The 27,962-nt window shown below is 39.6% G+C and overlaps 1 protein-coding gene across 6 annotated transcripts in view; it reads left to right on the forward strand.

Moving 5' to 3' along the window:
• Positions 1 to 27,962, forward strand: part of SH3KBP1 (SH3 domain containing kinase binding protein 1) — a 415,998-nt gene that overhangs the window by 151,265 nt on the left and 236,771 nt on the right. For all 6 annotated transcript variants that reach the window (XM_072615333.1, XM_072615332.1, XM_072615331.1 and 3 more), the window contains one exon: positions 1,260 to 1,383. In XM_072615333.1, the coding sequence (XP_072471434.1) occupies positions 1,260 to 1,383 (124 nt within the window). The remainder of the gene's footprint in view (positions 1 to 1,259; positions 1,384 to 27,962) is intronic.

Below are 27,962 nucleotides of genomic sequence, written 5' to 3' on the forward strand. Positions count from 1 at the left end.
GTACCATGTTAAAACCTCATCACTCGTGATGAAATCCCATGCCTACAACACCTAAATAGGGGAGAGACAGGAAGTCCCCCTTCTCACCCTCTTCCTTGCACTTAACATAATATTATAGTAAATGTTGAAAGTGAGGTTTTCTAAATGAGGGTCTGAAAGGAGGAGTGTTAGTCTACAAATGACCAGTGAGTCTGCAGTAATGAAGGAACATATTATGAATATCGTTTAGAAAGCAAGTAGATGTAAGGGACTCGCCCAGTTTTCCATGGCTAGTATCTTAGGCCAGGTTGGAACCCAAGGTTTTCTGACTCCAGGTCTGGCACCCCTTAAACCGTGCAACCTAGCTACCTTGAATGAAGCCAGCATAGTCATCAGGATAGTCAACATTTTTTGCTTCCTTAAAATTTTTTTCTCATCTTATTTGGAATTAAGTACTGAGAGGTAGTATGGCGTAATGACTAGCAGACTGGCATTGGGTTCAAGTCCTTCCTCTGCTCTTATGGCACACACTGGCTCTGTGACTTTGGGCAGGTCACCTGATCTCAGTCAACCTGTCAGAGAACTCCCTTGCAGACAGGTTGCCTGTTTGCATCACTAGAGGAAGCTTCCACACTGCAATTTCTTCCACCCTTCCCCCAAAAAAGAATTCAAAAATTAGAAGTAACCAAGCTCTTTGCTTTTTCTAACTATATGTAAATTATAATTGAGAATTATTTCATCATGATTCTATGGTTAGCATGTTATACACAATGCTAATGATTTAGAGCATTCTTCTTTAATCCCATGTGGGCACCTTATGACTTCAGTAAATGGTGTGTACTCAGTGGGAGGTTTTAAAGCGTTGACAGTCACTTTCAGCATGACTCATACTGGTCCCAGGCTTTCCATCTTTAAAAAAGCAAAAATATATGGTATTGACCACTGAATGAATGGAATTGGACTGGTGTATTTATTTGTAAAGCACAGCCTTAGCAGATGGTCCTTTCTAGCCCAAGATCTAAGATCTTACAGCCCTGGGTCACATATTGATCATATCCTTACAATTGACAGTTTTTTATTTCATAAGGCCCTCTTTCAGGTAGATAAAACAGCTTCGGGGAGGGGGGACATTGGAAAGAACATGTGTTGGCCTCACATCTTGAAAGTTAGGGTTATTGTAGTTCAAAAGTCTAATGTTTGTTTTTGGAAAGAAGAAGCAGCTTAATATACTCTGAGGCATCCTAAAATTTCAAAGTCATCTTTTTTTTAAATCCCCATAGGAGATAAAGAAGGAGATGAAGAAAGAAACCCTTTCCAGCAAGCCTCCCGAGAAGCCCGTTCAGGAAGTGTCCAATGGAAGCTCTTTGCTGTCTTCTGACACGATTATACGAACCAACAGAAGAGGTAAAAGAGGGTTGTTGCATATTGTGAATCACTCAATTAACCCTATCCTCTCAATCAGATTATTGAATTTTTGATTGCCAAAAATTAAATAAAATGCACTTGCAAAAATCTTTCCATCATAATAGAGAAAAAATCAACCCCAGAAGAATCCATCTAAACTAATTCTGATCTGGAGAGAATGTTCAGAGAACTTTCTGGCAGTGGGGAGGGAAGAGGGATGAAAAGAGCATTCCTTTTTTTTTTTCCAAAAGCTTTGGAATTTTTTGCCATATCTATGAAAAACCATTTGGACAGATGGATTAACTTTCAGCTGAGTGAGGATACAAATTTAGTTGGATGCAGTATCAAATGCGACAAAGTGCTTTATAAAATACTAAGCCTATGAATGCTACTTAAAATAATGATTATTTTATAGTATTGGTGCCAGAATTTTATGTGCTAAACACATTCATACCACAGTCAACGGACCTATTAGCATTGTGCTGGCTTTGTCCTTCTGAATGTTATTCTTCTGGGCACTGAGGCAGCATGCGAGTGGATATACTTAGTACACAATACATTGTCTAACATTCATTAGCAGTTCCTGGCGATGAGCTTTCCATCTCTAGGGATCTTCCAGCAGAAGTTGGACGAACATTTGTTGGGAATGTGGGTAGATGGCTGTTCTCCATTTGGGTTAAGGGTTGAACCCTATGGCCTGTGAGGTCTTTTGCAACCTCTTTATTTTTGCAAAGTTTTCCGTTACAAACATGCTGTAGCTAAGTTTCTGTTTGGTGTACATATATGTGTATGCACGTATCTTTATTTGACCGGCTTTGTTTCTGTGACAGAAAGATACGAGATCATTCAGTATATGCTGCCTATTTCTAATATGTTATACTGCAGCGATCTGCATGTGTGTGCCCTCAAATGTTTTCCCTTTCAGTCTTTGGCAACATAAACCCAGTTTCCATCGGGTAGAGAGCACTGCTCTGTGGTCTGGGAGTAGTTACAAAGGAAGCAGAGAACAGTGAAATGTCTCAGAAGTCTCACACTGAGAAGCAACAGGGATTTTGAAGCTGGGTTCAAGAGAACTGTGAACTTGGATGGGGAAACATTTTACATCTTTATTTTAATATAATGGATTGCTTTTATATTTCCTATTTTTTTTATTTCAAGCAATTAAGAACATTGCGATGAGGAGGAATCCATATATAGCTGCAAACACAAAAACAGTTAATCCCTGATATAGAAGAAGAAGGTCCAGTTTACATAGTGAATGGGGAGTAACAGCTAATTCTTCACAAAATTTAGACAGCAGAAGATTCTCTGCAGTCCGCGGCTGAGTGTCAGGCTCTTTTTTGTGTACTGTTCTAGATATTCGGGTTGTATCTCTGGGTCTCTTTTCCTGCTTTCCCTCCCTTCCCATCCCTACTCCCTTTTACAGCCTGGTCCCTTTCTCCACTCCCTTCACACCCCGCCCTGCCTCCAGCTGTCTTGATTAGCAGACATGTTCAGAAGGCATATTTGCAGAGCTCCCTAGCTGCTAGGAGCCATTGTATTTATATTTTGCATTTAAAAGTTTCATGCTGCAGAGTAGGAGTCTTCTGGTTGTAAGAACTAGTATTGTACTGTAAATGGAAACCACAGACCTGCAGAAAAGCGTGACTCAATCCAGTCTTGAGAACTGGTTTCACAATTCTAAAGCCTTGAAAAAAAATCGGATTCAGGTCTATAAATTTAATTTGGCACCCCCTCACAGTTCCCAGGGTGCCCTTCCCCTTTTGAGATCCTCCTACATTGGAGGTTTTTTTTAAACCGATTCTCATGTTAGTAGGCTGAGGAAACGTGGATATCTACCCAAAAGTACACTCATGCTGTGAGGCCTGGACATTTGCATTCAAACCAACCAAACATTTAGTAAGTACCTGCTAAGTGCAATTAAATCTAAATCAGTTTAAGTTGAAAGTGGCAGCAGGGAATCGTTTTCTTTGCTGGGTGGTGCAGTGGATGCAGACCCCAAGTCTGGAGTCAGCAAGGCTCAGATTCTAATCCAGCCTCAGACATTTAACTAGCTGTGTGACCTTAGACAAGTCATTCAACCGCTCTCTGCCTCAGTTTCCTCAGCTGTAGAACAAGGATAGTAACGACACCTGCGTCACCGGGTTGTTGTGAGAATGAAATGAGATGCTCTTTGTTAAGTGCCTGGCCCACAATAGGTGCTTTTTGTGTTTGGCTCTTCATGACTGCATTCCTTCTCCAGCCCATTTTACAGAGGAGGAAACTGAGGCACACAGGATCATGTGATAGGAGATGCTGCATAATGCTTATTTCCTTCCCTATTCCAAAAATTGTTAACCTTTGACGTGTTGTGGATTCCTCTGGCAGTCTGGTGAAGCCTGAGAACCTCTTCTCAGAATAATGTTTTTAACTCCATAGAATGAAGGACAGAGCTGATTTGTGGCCAAGGCCCACTGATTTCAACCTTGGCGATATCTCTCAGATAGATCTCCTTCTCTCCTCTGTCACTGCCACCACGCTGGTGCAACGTCTGATCACCTCCCATCTTAATGATTGTACCAGCCTGCTGGTGGGTCTGCCAGCCTCAAGTCCATCCTCCATTCAGCTGCTAGAGTGACTTTCCTAAAGCACAGATCTGACTCCAGTGGCTTCCAAGATCAAATATAAAAGTAATAATATAAAATAGAAAATCCTCTGTCATTCGCAGCATTTATAGCCCAGCCCCCTCCTGCCTCTCCACTCTTCTTACACCTTAAACCCTGGTGTGTACTCCAGGGACACTTGTGGTTGTTCCACAGACATGACACTCCAGTCTGTCCCCTACGCCTGGAATATCCTCCCCTCTCATCCCTGCCTGCTCACCTCCCTGGTGGCTGCCCTGACATCCCAACTAAAATCCTGTCTTCTACAGGAGGCGGTTCCTGAGCCTTCTTCATTCTACTGCCTTCCCTCTTAGTCAGTTCCTGTTTAGCCTGGACATCACTTACTTGTACGTATTTGTCTATATGTTGTCTCCTCTCTTTAATTGTGAGCTTCTTGGAGGCACGGACTGTCTCTGCATCTTATTGTGTCCTTAGTGCTAAGGGCAGCACCTGACACATTGGAGGGGCTTAATAAATGTTTACTGACTGATTACAAAGGCAATCAATCATAGTGAAATAAAGATGTCTTTTTTTTTCATGCAAGGTCACAGACCTCCTCCCCTCTCCTTCCCACCTCCAGCAGTCTGTCCATGGTCTTGTAGATCCATACATCTCACGTGAAGAACCCTTGACCTAGAAGAAAAACTTGCCCAGTTCCTAACATCCATGAGCTTATATTCTGATGGGAGAGATGAAGCCTATACAAATAGTTAAATATGTGATTTGCAAAGCAAGGGACATGATGCAGAATAGAGAATGGGTTTGGAGTCCAATGATTGCCATTGTGTGACTGAGCAAGTCCCTTCACCTCCCAGTGCCTCAGTTTTCTCATCTGCAAAATGAAGGTGGTTTTGAAATAAATGCCCCCTTTGGGGAAGGTGATCTCATGAGGGAGGTCAGGTGGAAAGGCCTAAGAGATTGAAGGAAGGAGAGATCATTTCTAGCTCTGAGGAACTAGGAAGGCTTGTGGAGAAGGTGATAGTGCGTGTGGTGGGCCTTGAAGGAAGGGAAAAGGTTCCATAGATGGTAGAATGGGGGAGATGGTCCCTGAATAGAGGACAAACATGCGGATATACAGGGACAGGGAGGGGTGTGAAGAGATCAGGACATTGTTAATGATTCCATTTGGCCAAACCAAGGCTTGTTAATCTGGGGTCTAAGAATTGGGTTTTATTGTTCTTTTTTAGCCTATTTTGATCATTGTATTTCACTATAATTGATTTCTTTCATAATTTTACTCCTAGACATCCAGTCCAACGACTATGACATCTTGTACAAACTACTCCCGGTACTTAACTCCTAACTTACAGAATCACAAAATCATAGGGTTTAGATCTAGAAGGAAAGCACCTCGAGCAAGGGTTCTTAATGTGGGATTTGTGAACTTGTTTTTAAAAAATATTTTTATGACTAATCCAATATGATTGTTTTTCTTTGTAATCCTCTGCATTTCATTTTATGCATTTACAAATGTTATTTTGAGAAGGGCTCCACTGGCTTCATCAGTCTGCCCAAAGGGTCCTTGACACACAAAAAGTTAAGAACCCCTAGGCTACATCAAATGAAATCATATTTGTAAAGCACTTAGCAGAGTGCCTTGAACATAGTAAATGCTATAGTAAGGGCTTCCCTTTCTCCTTTCCTAAGCCATAGAAACTTGAACAGGAATAATGATTACAAAGATTCCATTGTAGCCTCGAAAGATAGGTTGGAACCAGATTTGTGTCATCACACTTAGTATCAAGTACTGGAAAGTGGAAGTACTTTTTCTCGTGATTATTTCTATTTTCTACTATGATCTGTAAAGGAAAGGCATTTAGAGTGATGGATCAAGAATTGAGCCTTGAATCAGGAAAAGCTGGGCTCAGATACCTCCCCAGAAACTTAGTACAACTTTCTATGTAACCTCTCTAGGCCTCGGTTTACTTGTCTGTAAAATAAGAGGGCTAGACTCGGTTATGAAGGTCCCTTCCAGCTCTAAGTTTATAATCTTATGAATCTATGAACTAAAAATGGCTTCCCTCCCTTTATAAAGATTCTCATCCAAACAACAACAACGAGATGGGAAGAAGAATGTACTAGATTTTGTTTTCCTCAATGCCTACTTTTGTTTAGGGCCTAACTCAGCCTGATGCATAGTAAGACCGTCCGAATTTGTTTTGGACCCTGGATTTAATGGAGACAAATAACAGCGCACCAGTATTCCAGAGACCAAGCACATGGTGGACCATCTGTAAATATGAAACAATTAAAAGACAATCTCTGTTTTGTTCCAGGGCTCATCACTGACTCACTGTGTCACCTGGGCCAGACATAAATCTCCAGTTGTTTGGAGACAGTTAGGGCTGAAGTGAAGCATTGTGTGGAAGGGACCAATGACTAGATTTTGCCCCTACCCCCACTAACTCAAGACTAGCAGTTTTCTAGCGCTACTGATAATAAATCCAAGGAAGTAGATTGATTGGCCTTGTCAGACCAGATAAATAGATCATTGTGTTGAAGTCAAAAGCTACATTTTCCCACCCAAATCAATGAAAAAGCATTTCCCTTACCCTCAATTCTTCCTACCCCTACCCCCAGTAGGGTTAGAGGCTAAACTGGTGGGATTTCTCTAGTAACTAATGAACTCTTTTATCCTTAATATTTTTCCTGTAATAGAGGAATCAGAAACTGTTTATTCTTGATAGATTTTTTTTCCCCCAGAGATTTATCCTTAGGATGGGTGTTTGGGTTTTTTTTTTGTTTTTGTTTTTTTATAGCAGTTGTGGGAGAAATGGCTTTTGGAGACTTCACCAGTAAAATCTATGTGCATTCTCATTAGCCTATTTAGATTTACAAATTTGGGATTTAGCCCAGCATTCAAAATTTCATTTTCATTTGCTCCATCATCCAGATGAGCTATGAAGTCTACTGGAATTGAATGGAGTTGGCAAAAATCCCAATTCCTCATATTTATCAAAAAAAGTAGAATGTTATAGTCAACGTGGCTCTGTCACTTTGACTGAACACTTGTATTATGTTTAGCAAAGAGAAATCGAAATCAGCTTCTACCCTTAGTCCAAATGCTTTCACTCAGTTGCCTCTCTTGTGGAGCAAAAGATCTCCAGAATTTGAGTTAGGGATAGCTAGCATCACTTCCCGGTACTGTCCCGGTACTGCAATATTGTGCAGTATTTTTTTGCCATGACAAAACAAAACATAACTTTTGTACTTGGAAGATGATAGCCCTCCTCAACTACAGATAGATATAAGACCTACAGATATCCTGGAGTTGCCGTATTTTGTGGTTGTTAAAAATAAAGGAAGTTTGAGTGAATGCCCAACATTGTAATAAAAAAAATAGCTTTGGCATCAGATTAGTTTCAGCTTTCTGTTTTAACACAATGCAAATTTCTTCAGTATTTGTTTTTAAGAGTAGATTTAAACCAGAAGAGTTTAGATCCGAGGCTACATTGAGATGGCTAGTAAGCAAGTATCCACAGTTGGCTAAGCAGACATGAATTTTATATCCTGGGGCAGGGTGGGGAGGGGGGAGCTGTTCAGTCTGTGCAAACACCTGGATCATTTCTAGTGCCATGATGTGGATCACAGGGAGGGAGAGAGCATCTTGCTGAAAATAAACCTTTTTTCTAAGGAATAAAACTTGATTTTTTTTTTCCATTTTGGTTTTGTACGATAGCCACCATATTCCAGAAGGTTATTCTAAACTTAAATATGTAACAAATCCAAGCCAGAAAATCTGGACTCTCTCATAATATTACACAGATCCTTAAGTAGAGCCAAATGTCATCCTTATTCATCAGGCTGTGACGCATTTTCTCTTACTTCTGAGGAAGATTTATTTTCCTTTTTCCCTGCTTGTAAACCAATAAAAGAAAATGATGATCATTTCAATCTAGGAAAATGGATATCCGGGGAAGCACGTTTTTGTATATGTTTTCTTTCCTCCAAATAGATTCAGTTAACCGATGCTGACAAAGTGTATTCTGAAGGCTAATGTATATATTTAATAATATTTTCACTTAGTTCTTCTATTTATAAACCAATATGTCAAGTGTGCATGTAGTATTTCCTTTTTTATTTTCAATTGAAAATATTCTGTTTAAGAATAAAACTTTTAAAATCTAGTCTTACCACAGTTAGATTTTTAAAGAATACCTTTATATCTTTTATTTTTATATCACCATACCTCTCTCCTCTCCTTTCCCAGAGACACATTCCTTAAAACAAAAATTTTAAAAAGAGGAAAATAAAAATTGATCACTAAAACTTCCAACATATCAAAGAAGTCTGACGTTATGTGCGGTGTTCTACAACCGTAGTCTTCCACCTCTGAAGAAATGTAGAGGAGGAGGGGCTTTGTCATGTCTCTTCTTTGAGGCTGGCCTTCACTGTAATTTCACAGCATTCACTTTGGATCACCCTGTTTTGTCTGTCTGTTTGCATCGTGATCGTTGGCAGTATGCTTCCTACTTTTGCTAACTTTGCTTTTTGTCTGTTCGATTAAGTCTTCCTGTGCTTCTCTGTATCCATCATTTTTTGTAGCACAGTAATACTCCATTGTATTCACAGACTGCAGTTTGGTTAACTATTCCTGAACAGATGGCCATCTAGTTTGTTTCCAGTTCTTTTAAAGTAGTTAAATCTTAGATGACATACTTTGCACATGTTTGTTTAGAAAGTCACTGTTTGATTTCTAAACATTTGTTTAGATTAAGAATGTAAGTATCAGCCCAAAGGACCACAAAGCTCTGTATACCCTTTGACCAAGCAATACCACTACTAGGTCTGTATGCCAACTATGTCAAAGGAAAAGGACCTATGTGTACAAAAATGTTTATAGCAGCTCTTTTTGTGGTGGCAAAGAGTTGGTAATTGCTGGGATGCCCATCAGTTGGGGAATGGCTGAACAAGTTGTAGTGTTTTATTGTGAGGGAATAGTATTTGCTATAAGAATGATAAGGGGAATGGTTTCAGAAAAACTTGGGAGGATTTATATGCACTGATGCAGAATGAAGTGAGCAGAACCAGGAGAACACTGTAGAAGGTAGTAGCAGTACTATAAAGATAATCCACTGTGGAAGACTTAGCTCCTCTGCTCAATACAATGATCCAAGACCAACAGACCCATGATGGGAAGTGCTGTCTACCTCCAGAGAGAGCACCAATGAACTCTGAGTGCACATGGAAGCATCATTTTTCGCTTTCTTTATTTTTCTTGCCTTTTTCTGAAACATGGTTAATATAAAAATGTTTTGCATGACTTTCCATATGAATGAGTAGCATATTGCTTGCCTTCTTAATTCATGGGGAAAAAGGCTAGGGGAGGGAAGCAAATTTGGATCTCAAAAAATGTCAAAAAAAAAGAAAAGAAGTTAAAAAAAAGAAATGTAAATAGAGTTAATAGTGAAAAAGCAAATGTCTTAACAATTGAATACAACCCGTCTCCTGACATTTTGTTTTACTCTTCTTGAAAGGAAGTACTGAGGACTTAAGCAGAACCTAATCTGATACTAAGCTGCCTACTCCACACAATCTAAATTAAAAATTGTTATTGTCTTCTCTAAGACTTCAGTTTGTCCTGACTTGCACCCTGGTCTAAGCTGAAGAGTTTCAATTTCACTAGTAACATTACTGATGTGAGAAGTTAAATATCTAAGGTTGTAGTTGATACTCACTGGTCTGTGTCAAGGACAAGGTTTTGTTTCAGGCATCTAATTTCTTTTTACCTGTTGATTTTTGGATCTGTAACCATATATTTTATGTTGAAAAGGCGTCCTGTGCCTCCTTCTACCCCCTATATTTTGAGTGATGATGTTTCTTCTTCTTTTTTCCCTTTGGTTTTTACTTTGGTGTCACTTAAAAAAGAACACCTTTTTTCTTGTTTTTTTCTTCTATGACGGCTCGTGGGATGGCTCTTGTTTTCTTCAATCATCGTGAATGTGAAGCCACTGCTTGAGTTTCTTGTTGGTTTTATATTTCCTTGTTTTTATTTTTAGTTTATCATGAATTCAGTGTTTGGTAAGTCTTTCTTGTATTTTGCCCATTTTGTTCTTTGCATTAATTATTATTGTGATTGTGTACTCTTTGATATAAAATGTTTTGAGGTCATTTTATTGGCTATTCTCCTACCTTACTGTTTTCTATGGGTAGATAATCAGCTTTTATTATTGTTATTTAAGAATCATTGTGCCCCTGCTGTGTACCAGCCTAAACTTCCTTTTAGGGATCCTTATAAGAACAGCTGCTTGCTTTTAATATAGTATTTATAATATTATCATATTTATAATAGATGGTGATCTGTTAACTCGAGACTTCATTTTTAGATGGCTAATTCATTCATAGTAATGGTGATTTTATTAGTAATAATAAAATAAATAAACGTATGTTGAATAAAATTGCATGCTTTTTCCATATCATCCAGGCAAGGCATTGATTTAATGGTTAGATAAACTTAAGAAACATGTATCTTGTTATTATACCTATTGAAAGGTTGGCATTACGATAGGATACAAAGGACTAAACGCTTCTCATCTCACACAAAAAACAGTCTATCAGGGTAAGTAAATAGTCAGTAAGGGGCCAGGAGAAGCCACAGATAAGTGTGATACAGGGTGATGGCTCATCCTGTGCTCTGCTGTCAAGGTGATGGGGCAAAGGAGAAAGCTAACAGAATATTCTAGTGAAATTTGAGGAAGAATAGGACATTATTATCTAGAGAAGTATAAAGAGGGGAGGTGACATATAGGCTGAATTGTAAAGGAAGACGAGGCATTTGAACGTCTGAAATGAGGAGAGTGCGATTCAGGTCTGGAGGATGGTCTGTATATTTGCTCGAAGGTGGGAGTTAGCACATTGAGTTTTGGAAACCGAAATCAAGTTTGGTGTGTATGTAGTATCCATGAATAGGAGTAATGTAAAGTAAGGTAGATTGGTACTCCATGGAAGGGGGTGGGGGTCTTACATGCCGAGCAACTAAAGGGTTTGTCTTTTATCCTAGAGGTTAATAACAGTGATGGTTTTGAGTAGGGGTGTGACAAGATCAGATCTGGGTTTGACAGCTGCATGAGAATGGATTGGAGAGAGACTCTAGATGGAGGAACTGATTATAATTGTCCAGATGAGAGGGAGAGTGGAGAGAAGGGAACCATGCTAATGATTTTGTGGATGTAGAGCTGAGCCACTGATTGCTCCTTGGGGGGGGGGTGAGGAAAAGGAAGAGAGGAGCTTCAGAAGTGACTCCCAAGATTTCACATGTGAGTGACTAAAAAGATGGTGAAGTCCTCAAGGTTCTCTTTTTGAAGTCAAATTTAATTTTTGGTTTAAATTCTGCCTCTGAGGCTGGCTTCTATGACCTTAGGTAAGCCACTGATCCTCACTGGGCTACATCTTCCTGGAATCACTTCTTGAGCTAAATCAATGACCCTATGATCACTTAAGACAGGGGCGGGATACTGAAGTCTGTTGTCCATATACTGAAGCTATAGTAATAGCTAGATTTTATAGCAAACCTTATCATTAAAAAAATATTTGATCCTTACGATGTTCCTGGGAAGGAGATACTTTACAGATTTTGAAGATTAAAGAAACTGAAGCATCTTGAGGTTAAATGACCTCTGTGATCACATAACTAGTAAGTATCTGAGGCAGAATTCAGACTTTAAGAAGGTATGGGGTGTAGTTTCTTGGGTATTGATTGGAGTAAAAAGAGTATATCTGTTTTATATATGTATGTGTATGTGTATGTGTATATAACCTTCCCTTTCTTATTTCACTCCATGGTATAATGGGAAAAAAAATACTTGCTCTACTGTGGGAAGACCTGGATTCACCTACTTCTGTTAAAAAGCATCACCACTCTTCTGGTCTCCCAGGATTGTAACCTCAGAATGATTCTGAAGTCCTCACTCACTCTCACCTCACATATCTAATCAATTGCCAAAGATCGCAGTTTCTACCTTATTCCATCTCTCGCATCCGATCCCTTCCTACACTTCACACAGCTGCCACCTTCGTTCATTTCATCACCTCTCCATTAGATTATTGTAATAGCGTTCTAATGAGTCTCCCTGCTTCTTCAGTCCATCCTATGCTCTGATGCTGAGAAGATATTCCTTAATCATAGCTCTGACCATGTCAGTCCTCTGCCCAATCAATTCTGGTCACTCCTATTGTCTCTAGGTTAAAGCAGAATCTCATCTGCATTAAGTGTAATAACTAAACTGTATAATCTTTCCCGCCAAACCTTCCCCTTTCCTAACTTTGCTATCTCAAGGGTGCTTAGCATGGGTCCTGCACATTGTGGTAGATGCTTAATAAATTCCAGTTGGTGGACTGACCAGGCTCCCAACCTTAATTCCTCTCTCTCTCTCTGTCTCTCTGTCTCTCTGTCTCTCTTTCACTCTCCATATCCATCTGTTGCTATAGAATCTACCTTCAAAACACCCTTTTCTCCTCTAACACTGGCTCCCACCATGGTCCAGGCTCTCATCAATTCATACTCATAATACTGTAATAGCCTGCTAGTGGATTTCCCTCCTTCCAGTCTCTTCTGACTCTTGTTCATTCTCCAATCAGCTGTCAAAGTGACCTTTCCAAAGTGTAGGTCTAACTGTGTAACACAGCTGCTCCTCCCTACCTCCCATTTTATATACTCCCCTGGCTCTCTATTACCTTGAGATAAAATATAAAATACACTAGTATTTAGGACTCTTCATAAACTTCCTTTTTTTGCCATCCACCATTTCCATTCTTCTGCCTTCCTCCCCCCACATGTGGTACTTGGTGATCAGTGACTCTGGCTTCCTTATTGTTCCTTGAACAAGACCTCTGTTTCCCAGCCCTCTGTATTTTCACCCATCCATCTTCAGGATTAGAATGCTCCCTTGTCTCCACCTCCTTCCTTGCCTGTTTTCCTTCAGGTCTCAGCTAAAATTCACCTTCTTTGAGAAGCTTTTCCCATCTCCCTTAACGAGAGTGATTTCCCTCTGAGATTCCTTCTGTAATTTACTCTGTATCTGTCTTGATCATATGTGGTTGTTTTCATGTGATCTCGCTCGTGAGATTCCATAAGGATTTGTATTTCTATGTCTGTCTGAAGTGCTCAGCAGTGATTGACACACACTTGGTGATTAATAAATGCTGCCTGATTTAGTAACTCCATTTACCTTTTTAAACCTTATCCCAACCTCTTTCCAGCCTTACTGAACCTTGTTACCCCTTGCTGCACTCTGTGATTCAGTCAGACTGGGTTTTCTCGAACTCCCTCCATCCCTTGTGCCTGGAATTCACTCGTACCTCATCTCTGAGTCATTGAGTCAGAATCCCTCACTTCCTTTAAGACTCAGCTTATGCCTTGCCTCTGACGGGAAGCTTTCCTCAGTCCTTCCAAACGCTGAGGACCTCTTTTCCCATGCTGTTTTGTATTTAGCTACTTTGCCGCTTATTTATGTTTACTCTTTAGGGCAGCTAGCTGGTGAGGTGAATAGAGTGCCAGGTATGAAGTCAGGAAGACTCATCTTCCTGAGTTCAAATCTGGCCTCAGACACTTACTAGCTGTGTGACCTTGGGTAAGTCACTTAATCCTGTTTGAGTGCTGAGCCTGCAGTCAGGAAGACTCATTCTCCCTGAGTTCAAATCTCACCTCAGACACTTATTATTAGCTGTGTGACCCTGGACAAGTCACTTAACACTGTTTGCCTCAGTTTCCTCATCTGTAAAATGAGCTGGAGAAGAAAATGGAAAACTCCAGTATCTTTACCCAGTGGGGTCATGAAGAGTCCGACACAACTAATAAGTGACTGAACAACAGATTTCTTCTGTTTTCATCACAGGACTTGCTGTCTCCCTCATCTTAGCACGGAAGTTCCTTGTGTGTAGGGATTGTTTTATTCTTTACCTTTGTAGCCCCAACACCTAGTATAGGCCCAGCATATGTGTTTAATTAACCTTGTAAAGTAATTCACTTTTTGGGAAGATGTCAGGAGAGCTTTGTCTCAAAGTTGTCTTTTTTCTTGTAGCATCAAAGCTAGTAAGGCTATTATTAATAACTCACTTTTATATAGCATTGTGCAAATATTGGATCATTTGGTCCATGTACTAACTCAAAAGAGGAGGTGCGTTATTACCCCATTTTATAGCTGAAGAAACTGGGGTGGTGTAATGTTATTGGGAGCTGAAGATCTTCCTGCCTCACAGTGGAGCCCCGTAAGGGAAGTTTGCTTGCTTGAAGGCTGGCACACCTTTTGGTAATTAGGCACTGAATCATGTATGTTGTGATGCCTTTTGGCTCTCTCTATGTTCTGAGGTTAGCATTTTGCTTCAGGACTCACTCATTGGAAGAGCGTTCCTGTGATTTGACCAGAGGAGACTCTGGGTAGCCATGAAGGAGCTCCCCCCAGCTTTGAAAACCCAGATGCTGGTGCTTCTCTCTGGGGTAACTATGTATGTATGTAATGGTCAGACAGTTGGATCTGTCTGTTGATCAGTGATGTATGTATTGCTTATGGTCAGACAATTAGAAGCCCTGTCTGTTGGTCTTCATGCTATTTTCAGTTTGTATTTTGTCTGAAGTTCAGGGGGTTGACTTTTTCTCTGAACTAAGTGAGTGATATATATGTTTAATTAAAGTGATTTTTTGACCCCTGTAAAGTTGCTTTCCTTTGGGAAAAGTAGATCTGAGAAGCTGTGCTAGCAGGTCATGCTGGGTATGCCAGGCTGCTTACTGCTACAGATGGAGAGACTTGCCCAGAACCACACAAATATCTAGTAAGGCTAGTGACAGAAAGTGTCACCTCTCAACTACCTTTTTTTTTTCTTGCTTTAATTTTGCTTGCACTTTTCCTGAGAGGGAGGAAGGGAGATAAAAAGAGACAGAAAGAAGGAAGAGGAGGAGGTGAAGATGTCTTGAAATATCCTTTGGGTTCAGAGTAAGGGAGATTGTGATTTAGTAAACACACATGTTATGAGAAACACAAGCAGAATACATCAAGAAAAAGTGATGGGATAATTACAGAAAGGCCTAACAACTCACCCAAATGATATCTGGCCATAATATACACAAAATGTTAAAATGGATCCTGCATTAACAGATCAAGTATTGTTTTAAATAATTTATTTAGATATATAGTATTTGCATTTTCCCCAAAGGACTCATTTTTAAACATAATATTCTCTCCACTGAGCAAATTGCGACTTCTTCGTGTCTTATGCTCCTGTGTGATTTTTATCTGTGCAGTCTTACTGACTCCAAGTCCAGCTCTCTACCTCACACTCTTTAGTCTTTCCTTTTACAGTGGCTTTGTTACCTCTCTGGCATGGGAAAATGTTTCTGAGAGCTCATTTCACTAAGTATGTATTAGGTATCATGACAACCTTATTCTGTTGTGTGGATTTTGTCTTTACTAACAGTAAAGGTTTGTTGTCCATGTGAGCTGGGCGCAGACTTTGGGTTTGGTGTTTTTTTTTTTTCCTGCTCTTATTCTCCTGTTAGAATGTTTTTCTAAAGGATTTCATGGATGGATTTTATGCCTGTGGTTGTGGTGGGGCTGTTTGCTTTTGTTTGATGTGACACTGTGTTAAATAATGAAAAAATTGACCATGAGAACAAAGAAAATATTATCTGCTTTTTCTTTCTAGTCGTTGACTGTTTGAAATAGAGGAGAGCTGGGATTTGTTTTGTTAAAACATGCCATCTTTTCAAATTTCTTAGTGAGGAAAGAAATATGAGTCACAATAGACTGTTTAAATGAGGGATTTCTGAGCTTGTGATCAAACTACACTGATTCCTGTGAGTTTCAAAATCTCCTTGGGTTTTTATCTGAGCAGCCTCCTCTTAGTCATTAAAAGAATGTTTTAAATTTTTCTTGAGACCTCTCTTTTGTCACCAAGAGGGTATAAAGAGGGACAGAAGGAAAAGGGAGAGGAACAGGGTGATATTCCCCATAACTGGGATACCCAGAGGAGAAAATAGACAAAATCTAGGTGACCCAAGAGCAGAAGGCTTATGAATTTAAAGATATACTTAAAACATAACTATGTGCATAGATCTGAGGATTTTATTGGACATACTGCTTTTTCCCCCCTTGGGTTTCTGTTCTCAGAATGTCTAAGGCCAATGGCAAAGACCATCTAATCAATGCCTACATATCTGTTGTGTTTTAAAGGTAGTTGCTATACCAGAGCTGGTAAGAATTTATAGTAGACAGTAAAGAATGTTAGTCTCTTTCATTTTGTTGTCTGTGCAGTAACAGGTAGTACTATCTGTCTAGACTGGAAAGGGTGGTAGGGGAAAAGCATTTACTGCTAGGAAAAATATTTGGGGAATGAGATGTAGGGATTAAGTGCTAGTGAATGAATAATTTATTTAACAGTTTCTGTTTGTTTTGATTGGGTAACATGACAGATTATTAGGTATTTATGATGTACCTTGATGATACCTTCCCAATCATTTGGGAAAATCTATTTTCCTACTCTTTCATTTTGTTTTTAAGCTTTTTGAGCTGTGAGGCCCATTTTCAAACATTTTCTTTGAGTAAGTAAGGAGTTGTTCGCCACCTCCTCCCCCTGACATCCACTTGAAAGAGAGCAGTGGTGGTTTTTATGGGCCCAGCCTATGGGACTGGGGTGGGCAGCTATCTGTTTAGCCCTCCTTCCCCACAATTCCCTTTCTTCCTTCTTCCTCTTTCTGTGGAACATGTGCAAATTCTTTGTCTTTTCTTCCTCCTTTCCCTTTAATTCACAGAGTATGGTGCATGTTTTAGTCAGGTTTATGCCATTTGTGTACAAAGCGTATGATTTGATTCTCAGATATATTTATAAGCAAATTCTATTAGATATCCAAAGAACAATGAATCCCAACAGCATGGATTGTAAACTATTTGCGAAAATTGAAAAAAAAAGAAGCGATCTTACCAAATTCCTTTTATGATGCAAACATGGTCATGATGCCTGAACCAGGAAGAAATAAAGAGAATTATAGACCAGTATTTTTAATTAGCATTGATGCAGAAAGTTTAAATACAATGCTAACAAAGTGGTGACAGTAATATATTTTAAAAATAATTTACATTATGATCGTATGATTATGATTATGTGGATGTTTTTTTTTTTTAACCAGTCGTGCAAGCTTGATTCAATTTTAGGAAAAACCATAAACAATATTAGACCATGTTAATAAAAACAAAGTTATATAGTTACATCAACATATAAGGGAAGAGTTTTAGAAAAGATATAGTATCCTTTTATGTTAAAAACATTAAATTAAAAGCATCGAAATTAATGGACCCTTCATATGATGCATAGTAGCTGTCTAAAATTATGTGTTAGTATTATAAAAAATAGAGCATGCTTTTCCAGTAAGATCAGGAATAAAGCAAAGATGTTCTAGTGGCACCAGGATTATTTTATATAGTTATAGAAATTCTATCATTAGTAATAAGAAAGTAAAACAAAATTGGAGGAATAAAAAAGCAGATAAGTACTGCTTTTTGCAAACAATGTGATGGTTTATTTAGAGAGCCCCAAAGAGTGAACTGCTAATTAATTGAAACAGTAACTTCAATAAAGGTAGCAGGACATGAATCATGATTTCTGGGGACTAATGATGACAGAGGTGATGGACTGAAGGGGCAGAATGAGATATACATTTTTGGACACGGCCACGTGTGGTTCTGTGTGACTTGACCAATGCCGTCTTGCTACGAGACAGAGGGTTTTTTGTGGGGGGAATAGGAGAGAGATAGGAAGGAGGGTGACCTAGTGACAACAATGCCAAAAAATGAGAAGGAAAAGAGGAACCATGAAGAGTTTAACAACAGTGCACAAAAGAGAACAGAAAGGAAGTTCGGAAGAAACAAAGATAAGTTGGACTATTTTGCAACTAATACGCTATATTACTTTATAAAATAAAAAGTAAGTTGAATGTAATAGAGATTCATGGTTTTATATACAATCCTTTTTTTTCCTCTTTTTTCTTAGTATTTGGAAATATACACATCTTTGTCGAGTTCAGAATAACAAAAATAAAAAAAAAGTTTTGAAGAAATCCAGAATGGTTGGATCATGACAGATTAACCTTATTTCCTGTCTTGACAGGTTTATAGGGTGATAAGTCAAGGGACTCCTGTAACTATAGTTTAATTTTAGAAGAACTTTTGACAGAGTCTCAGATGCCGTCCTTTTCTACAAGATAAGAAAGACGCAGGCTAGACAACAGGACAGTTAGGTTGATTAAAAATATTTGGCTAGATTGAAACAATATTTATTAATGGCTTCATATTGATGTGAAGGATGGACTTGAGTAGAATTCCCTAGAGATATCCCTTTGGCACTGTGATATTTAACACTTAAATGAGTTGGATAAGAGTACACATTTCCTGCTTATCACAAGAACCATTGACAAAATGTTAAGTGGGACAGCTTACGTTTCAGTGACATTGTCAAGATTCAAGAATATCTTTATGGTTAGGATGACTGACTGAATTTAATCACCTGAAATTGACACACATATACACAAATGTACACACGTGCGCATGCACACACACGTATAGTTATACGTACAGATGACATATTGTAAATGTGTACTTATGTAGATTCATGTGTATGCATAGGCATATGAACATATATGTGTATGTCGAATGAATGAAGCTCCCAGAAGCTCCTGGAGAGCTCCACAGAAATTCTTTGTCTTTCCTGAGGAAGCTCCGTGGTGATTTCATCCATCTAATGAAGTCCAAACAGCAGTTCTGCATTCCCTTCCTGATCTGTGGCCGTGCAGGCTGCCATCACCCCTTTAGCTCCTTGATGACAAGTGAGTCAAGTGGGCGTTCAGAAGGCTTCGCCTGGCAGCCTGCAGTGAGTGAGCCTTTGCATTCTACTCAGTGCCCTTCGGAATTTCCCCCATGACTCAATTTAGGGAAATGGGTGGGGAAGACATCCGTAACCAGCACCTCAGGCTTCTCTTTAACAGCTTTTTAATATCCCCTAACATATTCATTTCCCTAGTGGAAGTGGCATAGAATCGTTCCCAATAGAGTGACCTGCAGCTACCCCCTCTACACCCAATTTCAGAGGAAGGCTTTTTCTAATAATTGCTACTGTGACTGTACAGCAGCTTCCTTTCTCTGTGTTAATGGTGCAGAGAGAGCCATTTGTCTCTGGGTGAGTAAAATTTCACATGTATATGTGTTCTTTTTAAAGGAATAAAGATCTTTTTTTGGGTAGATTTTGATTTGAATGAAAAGCTTATATGCAATAGGGCATTTTTCTCCCCTATTGCTTCATTTTATTTTTAGAGTCTGTATTCAAACAGAGTCAACATTCTAGGGAGGAAAATGTAGGGAAAATATCCTTTACTATCCTTAGGAAATTAATATGCGTTTCCCTCAGGAAACCTTTTTACCCATTTGGCTCTAGACTTATATTAGAGAAACACCATATAACTAACCTGATGCGAAGAACATGGTATTCTAGAAAGGAACTTGGAGGCTGTTCATCTTCCTTGCCTTGCAGATGAAGAGAATTGAGGTCAGCCTAGGTTAAATGACTTGCCCAAGGTAATTTCTTGGGGTCTCATTTTCCTCATCTATAAAAGGAGAAGCGGACCCCTTGATCTCTAGGCTCCCTTTTGGGCATAGAATTCTACTAGTTGCTTTAAATAGCAGACTCAAGGTTATGTAGCTAATTTTGTTTGAGAGGGACCAGAAGAACTCAGGTTTCCTGACTCCCAGAGCAGTGCTGACGCCATCGTACCAATAATGCCTTTGTCCTACATGTACCACAAAACAGTATGCAGCCTCTTCACATACCTGGTATCTGAGCCATACTTATTTTCTTCTAGTACTCTTAGTGCAGGGGTGCTTAACACTTTGATGTGTGTCATGGACCCCTTTGGCCAGAGGTTCCCCACCCCTGTATAAACAAATAAACGTATTGAGATAAACTCAAATTTCATATACATATACATGCATATATTGGTATTTTTATATGTACACTTTCTCACACTGCAAGGTTCTCTTGAAGTTTGATCATAATTGATTAGTAGACCTCTAAGACTTATGCACATCCATTTCCCAGCCAACTTCTATCATACCATTCTTTACCCTTTTCATCTTATATTATGTCTGCCTATTTTGTCCTGAACAATAATTTCATTGTCAGTTTCTCTTTACCATATATATTTTAAAATATATTATATATCTAACTATATTTTAAATATATTTTTTAAATAAAATAAAAATATTTTTTAAATAGCTCAGTTTTAGGAAAAGACTGGGGGATTAGCTGGTTATAGGGGACAAAAATTCACTCATCTCCTCTGCCTTTAAAAAATGTATAAACATCTTTCTATTTTATGCCTTAAAGGCTTTAATACTAGCACCTCCATGGCAAGATCCCAAGACTATATGTCCTTTTAAAAAATTATTTTTAATTTATGGAGTAAAACTAGCATTTCTAAAACCCAATATAATAAGAAAAGATGATTGCACATGAAGCTGCAGATCTGTTAGGGACAACTTACCATTCCTTTCAAATATATAACAGTTATATCATGTACGTTTTTTTCCTTTCTTCTTCCCTCCCCCCTTCACCCTAGAGATGGCTACCATTAGACACCAATAAGTGTGTGTATACATACATATATACACAGATGTATTCACATATATTATTCTGTACATACTTCTTCCTCCCACTTCTTTTCCTGGATGCAGATAGTGTCTTTTTTCCTAAGTCCTTTACAGTTAATTTGGGTCCCTATAATCCGCGCAGAGTGGTTCTTAAAACAACGTTGTTGTGACGATGTTCCCTTGGCTCTGCTCGTTTCACTCTTGATTTTTTCATGGAGGGCTTTCCATGTTTTTCTAAAATCAACCTGCTCATCGTTCTCGTAGCTTAGTCGTATTTCCTCACAACCATACCCCACAGTTTGTTTGCCCCTCTCCAGCTGATGGGCATCCCTGCAGTTCTTAGTTCTTTGCCACTACAAAGAGAGATCTATGAACGTTTTAGAACATAGAGGCTCTTTTCCTTTTTCTAGGATTGTGTGTCTTCTGTGATCTCAAGCCTGACATGTTTATTCCATGATGGGTGTTATTCTTCTGTGTGAATTCTCAGTTTAGTGGACCTTCCCTTATTAAGACTTACTGTTGCTTCTTGTATTAAGTATTTGCTAACCTCTAAAAGGTTCTTGCTACATAAAGAGTCTGTTAAAGTTAGTTTTTTAAAATGTAGTGCTTACTTATTCTTTATTTTGCTTTGGGAAAGGATAGTTTAGGAATCATCCTATTAATCTGGAAACTCAGGAGAAGGAAACAAGGTAAAATAAAATGTTCTTTGAAAGTTCTGGTTACTGTTTGCAAAGATTCTGAATTTACAAGCTAGTGAACCATTACATCTTATATTTTGGTTAAGGAAAACATTCTCTTACAGACTATATGCTTGTATCTCAGACAGCTTAGCCAGGTTGATGTCTAGCTAACTGGCTTGCCATCTTTGACTGCTGCCTTTAAATGAGGCTAAATTCTACAGAAGGTCTCGATAAGTCCGTTCAGTTCATCTTTATTGAACAGATTCTCCAGACTCAGCACTGGGCAAGGATTTGGAGGATACCCAAGAAGCCAATACTATTAATTACCTCCCCTCAGAAAAGCTCCGTAGTGGATAGAAAAGAGATGTGTGCTTTAGACAATTGAAGGTCAAGAGAGGTCAGTATGAATCCAATCTGTTCTCCTACTTCTCTCCACCATACGTTCTGTCATTTCAGTTGTTGGCTGTATGATGTTCATGTAAATTAGGCTTTTCATTCATTCAATCTGCCTTTCTCCTTCCCCTCATTTGGGAATTGGGGAATATCATACGAACAAATAAATACTGCAGACGAGAGAACATTTTGTGGATGGGTTGTCATTTGCCCTGGTGGAGAGAATATCTGCATCGTTAAAGATCAAGCTCCTGCATCCATCGATATGAAGAAAGGTAGAACAGTTTTATTTGTCTTAGAAAAATCGTCAGTGTCCTTAGGGAATAGTTCCTGTCATAACTTGAAAGCAGGTGCTTCTGTTGTAGTCTGCTGTCAGTCACTAGGCTAATATTCTCCTTTTCAGATTTAATTTGCTTGGTGAAGGTTGTGAAATCTGATTGGAAGATCCTGAGTAGTAAAGTCATGTCCATTGTCTATGAAGGGTATACAGGAGGCAGTGATGCTCATCAGCTTCTATCTTACACAGAAAACTAGCTTTTAACGATTAAAAACAAAACCAAACCTCACCTCAGGTCACAACCTAATCCTGGTTTTATCTGGTGACGTAGCCTAACATTGCTGCCTGTCCTCCTAATTCACCTTCATTTCCTGAAGATCTTCTATGCCTGTGCCACCTCTTGCCGCTAGCGTGGCTGACCTGTTAGAGCCCCTGTTAGCTGCATGGTTCTGGGGGGAATGCTCATCGGGGATGGCCAGAAGAGTGCTCTGCATTTGTTCATTGGCACAGACCTTACTTGGAGTATTGTCCACATCCCCTGCGGAGGCAGACGATGTCCTGTAGTTTTCTAGAGATGTACCAGCTCGCACAGTGAGAGACACATTCTGCTGGCATCTGGCCTTGTGTTGCTTTCTGATCTGGCAGCCTGCAGAGTGGCTATGCTGGCATTTGCAGAGGCGAGGAAGGGCATTCAGTTCAGCTGAGCTGAAGCCCAAGTGGAGAAAACAGGACTATTAGGAACCATTGACCCATGTAATAGGAGGGCAGGCATCAGACATTCTCATTAGCAGCACGCCACGTGGGTATTTGGGGATCACATCTTGTTAAGTTGCATAATTTGCCTCATTTGTCTTCCTGTTCTTCTCCAAAGTCTAGGAAACAGTCAGATGAGGGAGTCAAAACGTTGTGATTGCTGATTATTTCCTTTTCTGCCTGCATCTTGAGGTCTCCTTAGAAACCATGTTCACCTTATGCAAATTTAAGGATTTTAGCCTTTCGGAAACTCAAGAAGAATCCACAAGCACACAAATGATCATTTGCATGAAAAAAATTTAGAAGCCCAAAGGGTTACTTCCTTACCTTACGTTAAAAAATACCCTTTGATTATTTTAAGTGAATTTAATTTTTAAAATTTGCACCTGAGTTTATGAGGAAAAGGTGGTATAAAGTATTCCTTAATATTCCTTGTGCACAAGGATTATGTTTGCGTTTGCCACTATTTGTAGAAATTGAAAGATAGTGGATTCATTTATTGCGGGTATTTTCCTTTAAGATCCTTTAGCAGTAGATGGGACTGGTTTTCATATTATCTAAGTATCTTCCCAGATCTATGATATATTTTCTAAAATACACTCTAATTTCTACCTCTGTCGAAATGTAAAAGTTTGTCAGCCTCTGTACTGTGAATTTAAGAACACATTTTGAAAAATAAATGCTCCAGAAGGATCAGGTTTTGGAGAGAGGGAAATCTTGTTTATATTCAACTACCTAAATTTATTTAGATTCTCCCATTCAGCTGTTCCTTTGAAAGTCTGTGGTGCTGTGTGTTGGATAACTCTGCATGGGGCATTTAAGAATGAGATTGGGAAAAACGCTATAAATATATTACGTTCTCTTTGACATTTGGCCAGATGCAGTCTGGCAGGGAAAAAGTATAAAATGGTTTTGTTTGTCTCTTTGTCCTCCTCCTTTCTCCATCAGATCTTGAATTTCTCCTATTCTGCCCTTGATTTTGGCATGCAACTGACCTTTGGAAACAGAGGAGCTAGAGAATGACAGGGTCTTAGAGTGCTGGATGGCTGTCCATATGTAGCTGGGGATGCAGTGGAAAGCAGGAACAGATACTGGAGGCTGTTGTGGGGAAAATACACCTCTGCACCAGAGGGGCAGAAATGAACATTGTCTTTGTTTTAACCTTAAGGCACTATTGTTATAATCTCTGGTGGGCAGAGGGCCAGGATAGTGAAAAGAAAATTGTATGAGCTGGTTTTAATAATTTAAAAAGCTTCATTCACTGATTAATGAATATAGAATTCCCTGGACTATACAAGAACGCAGTCTTGTAAGACAGTTCAGTATGTATCCCAGTTTTGTAAATGAGAAAACTGAGACAGAACATTAAGATGTCTGTAACCAAGGTTGTTTCAATGTATGTTTGTGGTGGTTGGAATTACTGACCCCACTGTTTTTTGTTTTTTTTTCTGCTTCCTTTCTAATAAGATGAACGTGGCTGATTTTCCTTTTGCATACTTCTATCTTAATAATTATAATAAAATAGCATTTTCTTTCCAACAGTCCCTTGAAGTAGCCAGCATGAGGTACTGTTATGAGGTATCTTCACTGTGGGGAGTATTTGTATGTTTTTAAAATAATTAATTCATTTTCTTTATTATAAAGAACATTTTGGTAAAAAGGCAGACCAGAGAGATGATGGATTTGGGGGAAACATGAATATATTCCACTGGGATTACATATGTGACTGCTAGGTAAATGCCAAGCGGCATTATTAGAATATTGGATGTGGGAGCCACAAAGGGTTGGGCTCACATCATGAAAATCTGTGTTGCCAGGGGTGAATCACCTGAACTTCCCTGAACCTGTTTCCTCATCGGTTAATTATAATAATACCATCTCTGGTATCTGCCTCACAGATTTGTTGTGAGGCTCAGATGAGATACCATGGGTAAAATGTTTTTGCACACTTTAAAGTGCTGTATTGTCAGTTGTTATTAATAGTATTATTAATAAACCTTATAGCTGGCATTTCGATTCAGAATGTGTTCATCAAATAGTATGCCCTTCTCTTTGTATTGCATTCCACTCAGAAGTCAGTATGTTAGCAGATTTCTGTGTTTTTCTTTTTAAGGAACACAATTCAAGGATCTAGGATATTGAAACTTAGAAGGCAGAATAAGGGCTGGAAGGCGCCATTTTCTAGCTTTCTTACTTTGTAGTTATGGCTCCCATTCTCACGCACTGGGTCTGGAAAATGATCTCCGTGTGTGTGTGTGTGTGTGTGTGTGTGTGTGTGTGCCCACGCACAAGCACATGAGAGAGAGAGACCACTCAGTCAATATTTTTTGAATGAATGAATGTGTAGGGAGTGGGTGCCAAGATGGAGTCTGAGTAACTGGCTAAGGAAGAGGATGGAGGCTTGCTGCAGATGTCTCTGTGTCTGTAGTTTAGCAGATACGTTTTGGAAGTTGCCTGAGGCTCAGAGGTATTCAGTGACTTGTAGGTGGTCACGTAGCAGTAAAAGCCAGAGATGGGTCTCCAGGGCTCGCAAGTCCAGGTCTCTAAGTACCATGGCTAGTGCCTTTCAGCTTTGCTCCTAGGAAGCTCTTGGTGAATGTTTCTTGAACTGTTAACTTTTTTTGTAGGATCAAAGAGCCCCATAGCCCTTAAAGATCCCTGAAGGGATCACTGTATCACAGCACTGAAAATAATTGATATTTTTATTTGGTGAGGCTGCTAACTTTTGTATAAAGATAAGAGCATGTTTCATTGACCTTCTTAGCCAAAGCAGTGACCTGCAGTAGAAGACACTTGAACGTCATTTATTGAGGGAATGGTTTAAGGTGAAACCTCGTGGCACTGGAAGGCTTTAATGAAGAGGCAGAGGGCTGACTGGATACACAGAGATCCAGGCTAACCAGGAGCAGAATGGAGCTTTACAGCAGGGATGGCTTGAGGAACCAGGGTATTAGTTGAATGTACATGTGCATCACTACCTCTGTGATTCTGTATCATCTTTCAAGAGAGACTCCTCTGTCACTGGTGATTTCCTCCTGGAATCCCCATTTTTGAGAAAGGGCATCAGACAAAACACGCTTCCAGCCTTTGGACTTTGCTGTCATGCTTCGACTGACTCCTGCCTCTGCCTTTGCTCCCTGCTTTTCCCTTTGGTGAATTCCTCTAGTTAACTCCATTTTGAGGGATGGCCCAGGCCAGAGATCCTTCATTCTCTGGGCTTTGCCAACATGCTTCAGGTGGGTACCTCTCTTCTGCCTCCTTTCCAGGCCCTTTTTAGGATGCCCATTAGGATGTACCCAGTGCTTAGTATAGTCCTTAATCTATAATGTTTATTTATTTGGCTTCACCCTCCTGGTCTGACAGGACTCGCCCAATGTTGGGGGTCATAGAAGTTAAAGCTAGGATGGACTTTTGGTATAAATCCCCTGGTTTTATGGGTGAAAGAATTGAGGCCCAGAATTTGTCTTACCTTAGGTCTTTTAGGTTATAAGTAAACTAGCTAGAATTCAAACCCAGATCTGTTGAATCTGAATCCAGTGAATTTTCCATGGCCTTCCCAAGGTTAGAACCCAAAGAAAGTTCTTGCTCCACCTTGAGAAGCCTGTGAAGCCAGACTGGGCTCCAGGCACCCAGGCACAGCCCCAAGCCCACCAAAGTTGGGCTTTTTAAAAACCTGATCCTATCCAGAGTATGAGTTCCATGTCGCCAGCTGAGGTATTGTGGCACTCAGGACAATAGGAGTGGCTGAACAGAGACCACTTAGGGGAGTGTAGTTGGAAATACAGCAGGAAAAATTGATGGACTTTATAAAGGACCAGAGGCAAAGAGTATGTCAGAATCTTATTGAGGAGAATATTAGCATCAAGTTTTCAAAACAGAGAAAGGCCAGAGGCAGAACTTCCAGAAAACAGCTTGCAGAGCTATTCAACTATTCACAGCCAAAGCAGTGTTTCTATAAAAGGCACAGCAGGTTAAAGGAAGGGCTGATTCCAAAGCTCAGAAGACTTTTTGGGTTCTAAGCAGGGGTGAGCCTACCTGTTCCTTCTGCTGCATGGGAGGCAGCTCTCAATGTTAGCTAGGTCTGGCTGGCTTCAGGAGATGATTTCTCTGGGCAGCTGGTAAGATGGGAGGTGGGTGATTGAGGAGACTCTTTGGAGACTGTCCAGTTGGGCTTTCAGGTAACTGGACCACTCTACTTCCAGGGTGAAACATCATTAGAGTACTGTTAGAGCCAGGAACAGTGGAATGTTAGAATAGGGAGGACGCTCTGAGGTCATTTAATCCAGCTCTCTGAGGAAACACAATGAAGCCCTCAGTGTGACGTGATTTGTCTGAAGCTGCAGTCAGCTTTAGTCAGCTTCTCAGCCTCCTTGGCTTTCCATTAAACTTTGCTATGACTCTTCTCTGCTTGAAATTATTTCCTCAGTTATACTTTGTAACCCTCTACCCATCAAAGATTCTTTTATGTTATCCCCTCCCTTCCTCCTTACTTACCCCACTTCAGGAGTAAAAAGGCTCTGTGTTATTAGCCATTCATACTTTAGTGTGAATTAGGTTAAACAAAGTCATTTTCTAAGCAGAAACCACCTTTCCAATTTGGATGTGGGTTTTGATGGGGTTAGTGTCTATATCTGGAAGCAAAGAATTAAAAAAATTAGTTTAAACAAGTCTTTTTCTAACCAGAGATCATCTTTCCATTTTGGATGTGGGTTTTGATGGAGTTAATATAAGTTTAGAGGCAGGAATTAAACAAGAATTAGTTTAAACACAAGTCTGTTTCTAAGCAGAGACCACTTTTCCATTGGTGTTCAGTCTGGAACCTAAGGCATTGACTGTAGTAAGGTGGTTCTGGTGAATGCACTGAGTACCTGCAGGTGGGGAAGAAGGGAGTGCCGGCACAGGTGGTAAAGGCCCAAGAAGGATAAAGGGGGAGGGGTGCCAGACAAATGCCATCTACTTCACAGTTTTCTCTGTCTCCTTCTCTTCCTTTCTGGAACCAGGTACAAATTGTTGCAGAGCTTTTAGAGCAGGTATTATGAACCTTTTCGTTCACCGTGAACCTCTTTGGCTGGCTAACCATGGATCCCTTCTCAGAATACATTTTTAAGTGCATGAAATAAAATACATAGGAAACCATTTATATTGAAATAAGTCATTTTTCTCCATCCAATTCCATTTTCCATCTATTCCATCAGATCCCCTTAAATGT

The sequence above is a fragment of the Notamacropus eugenii genome, chromosome 5, assembly GCF_028372415.1.
Source record: "Notamacropus eugenii isolate mMacEug1 chromosome 5, mMacEug1.pri_v2, whole genome shotgun sequence".
Taxonomy (NCBI): Eukaryota; Metazoa; Chordata; class Mammalia; order Diprotodontia; family Macropodidae; genus Notamacropus; species Notamacropus eugenii.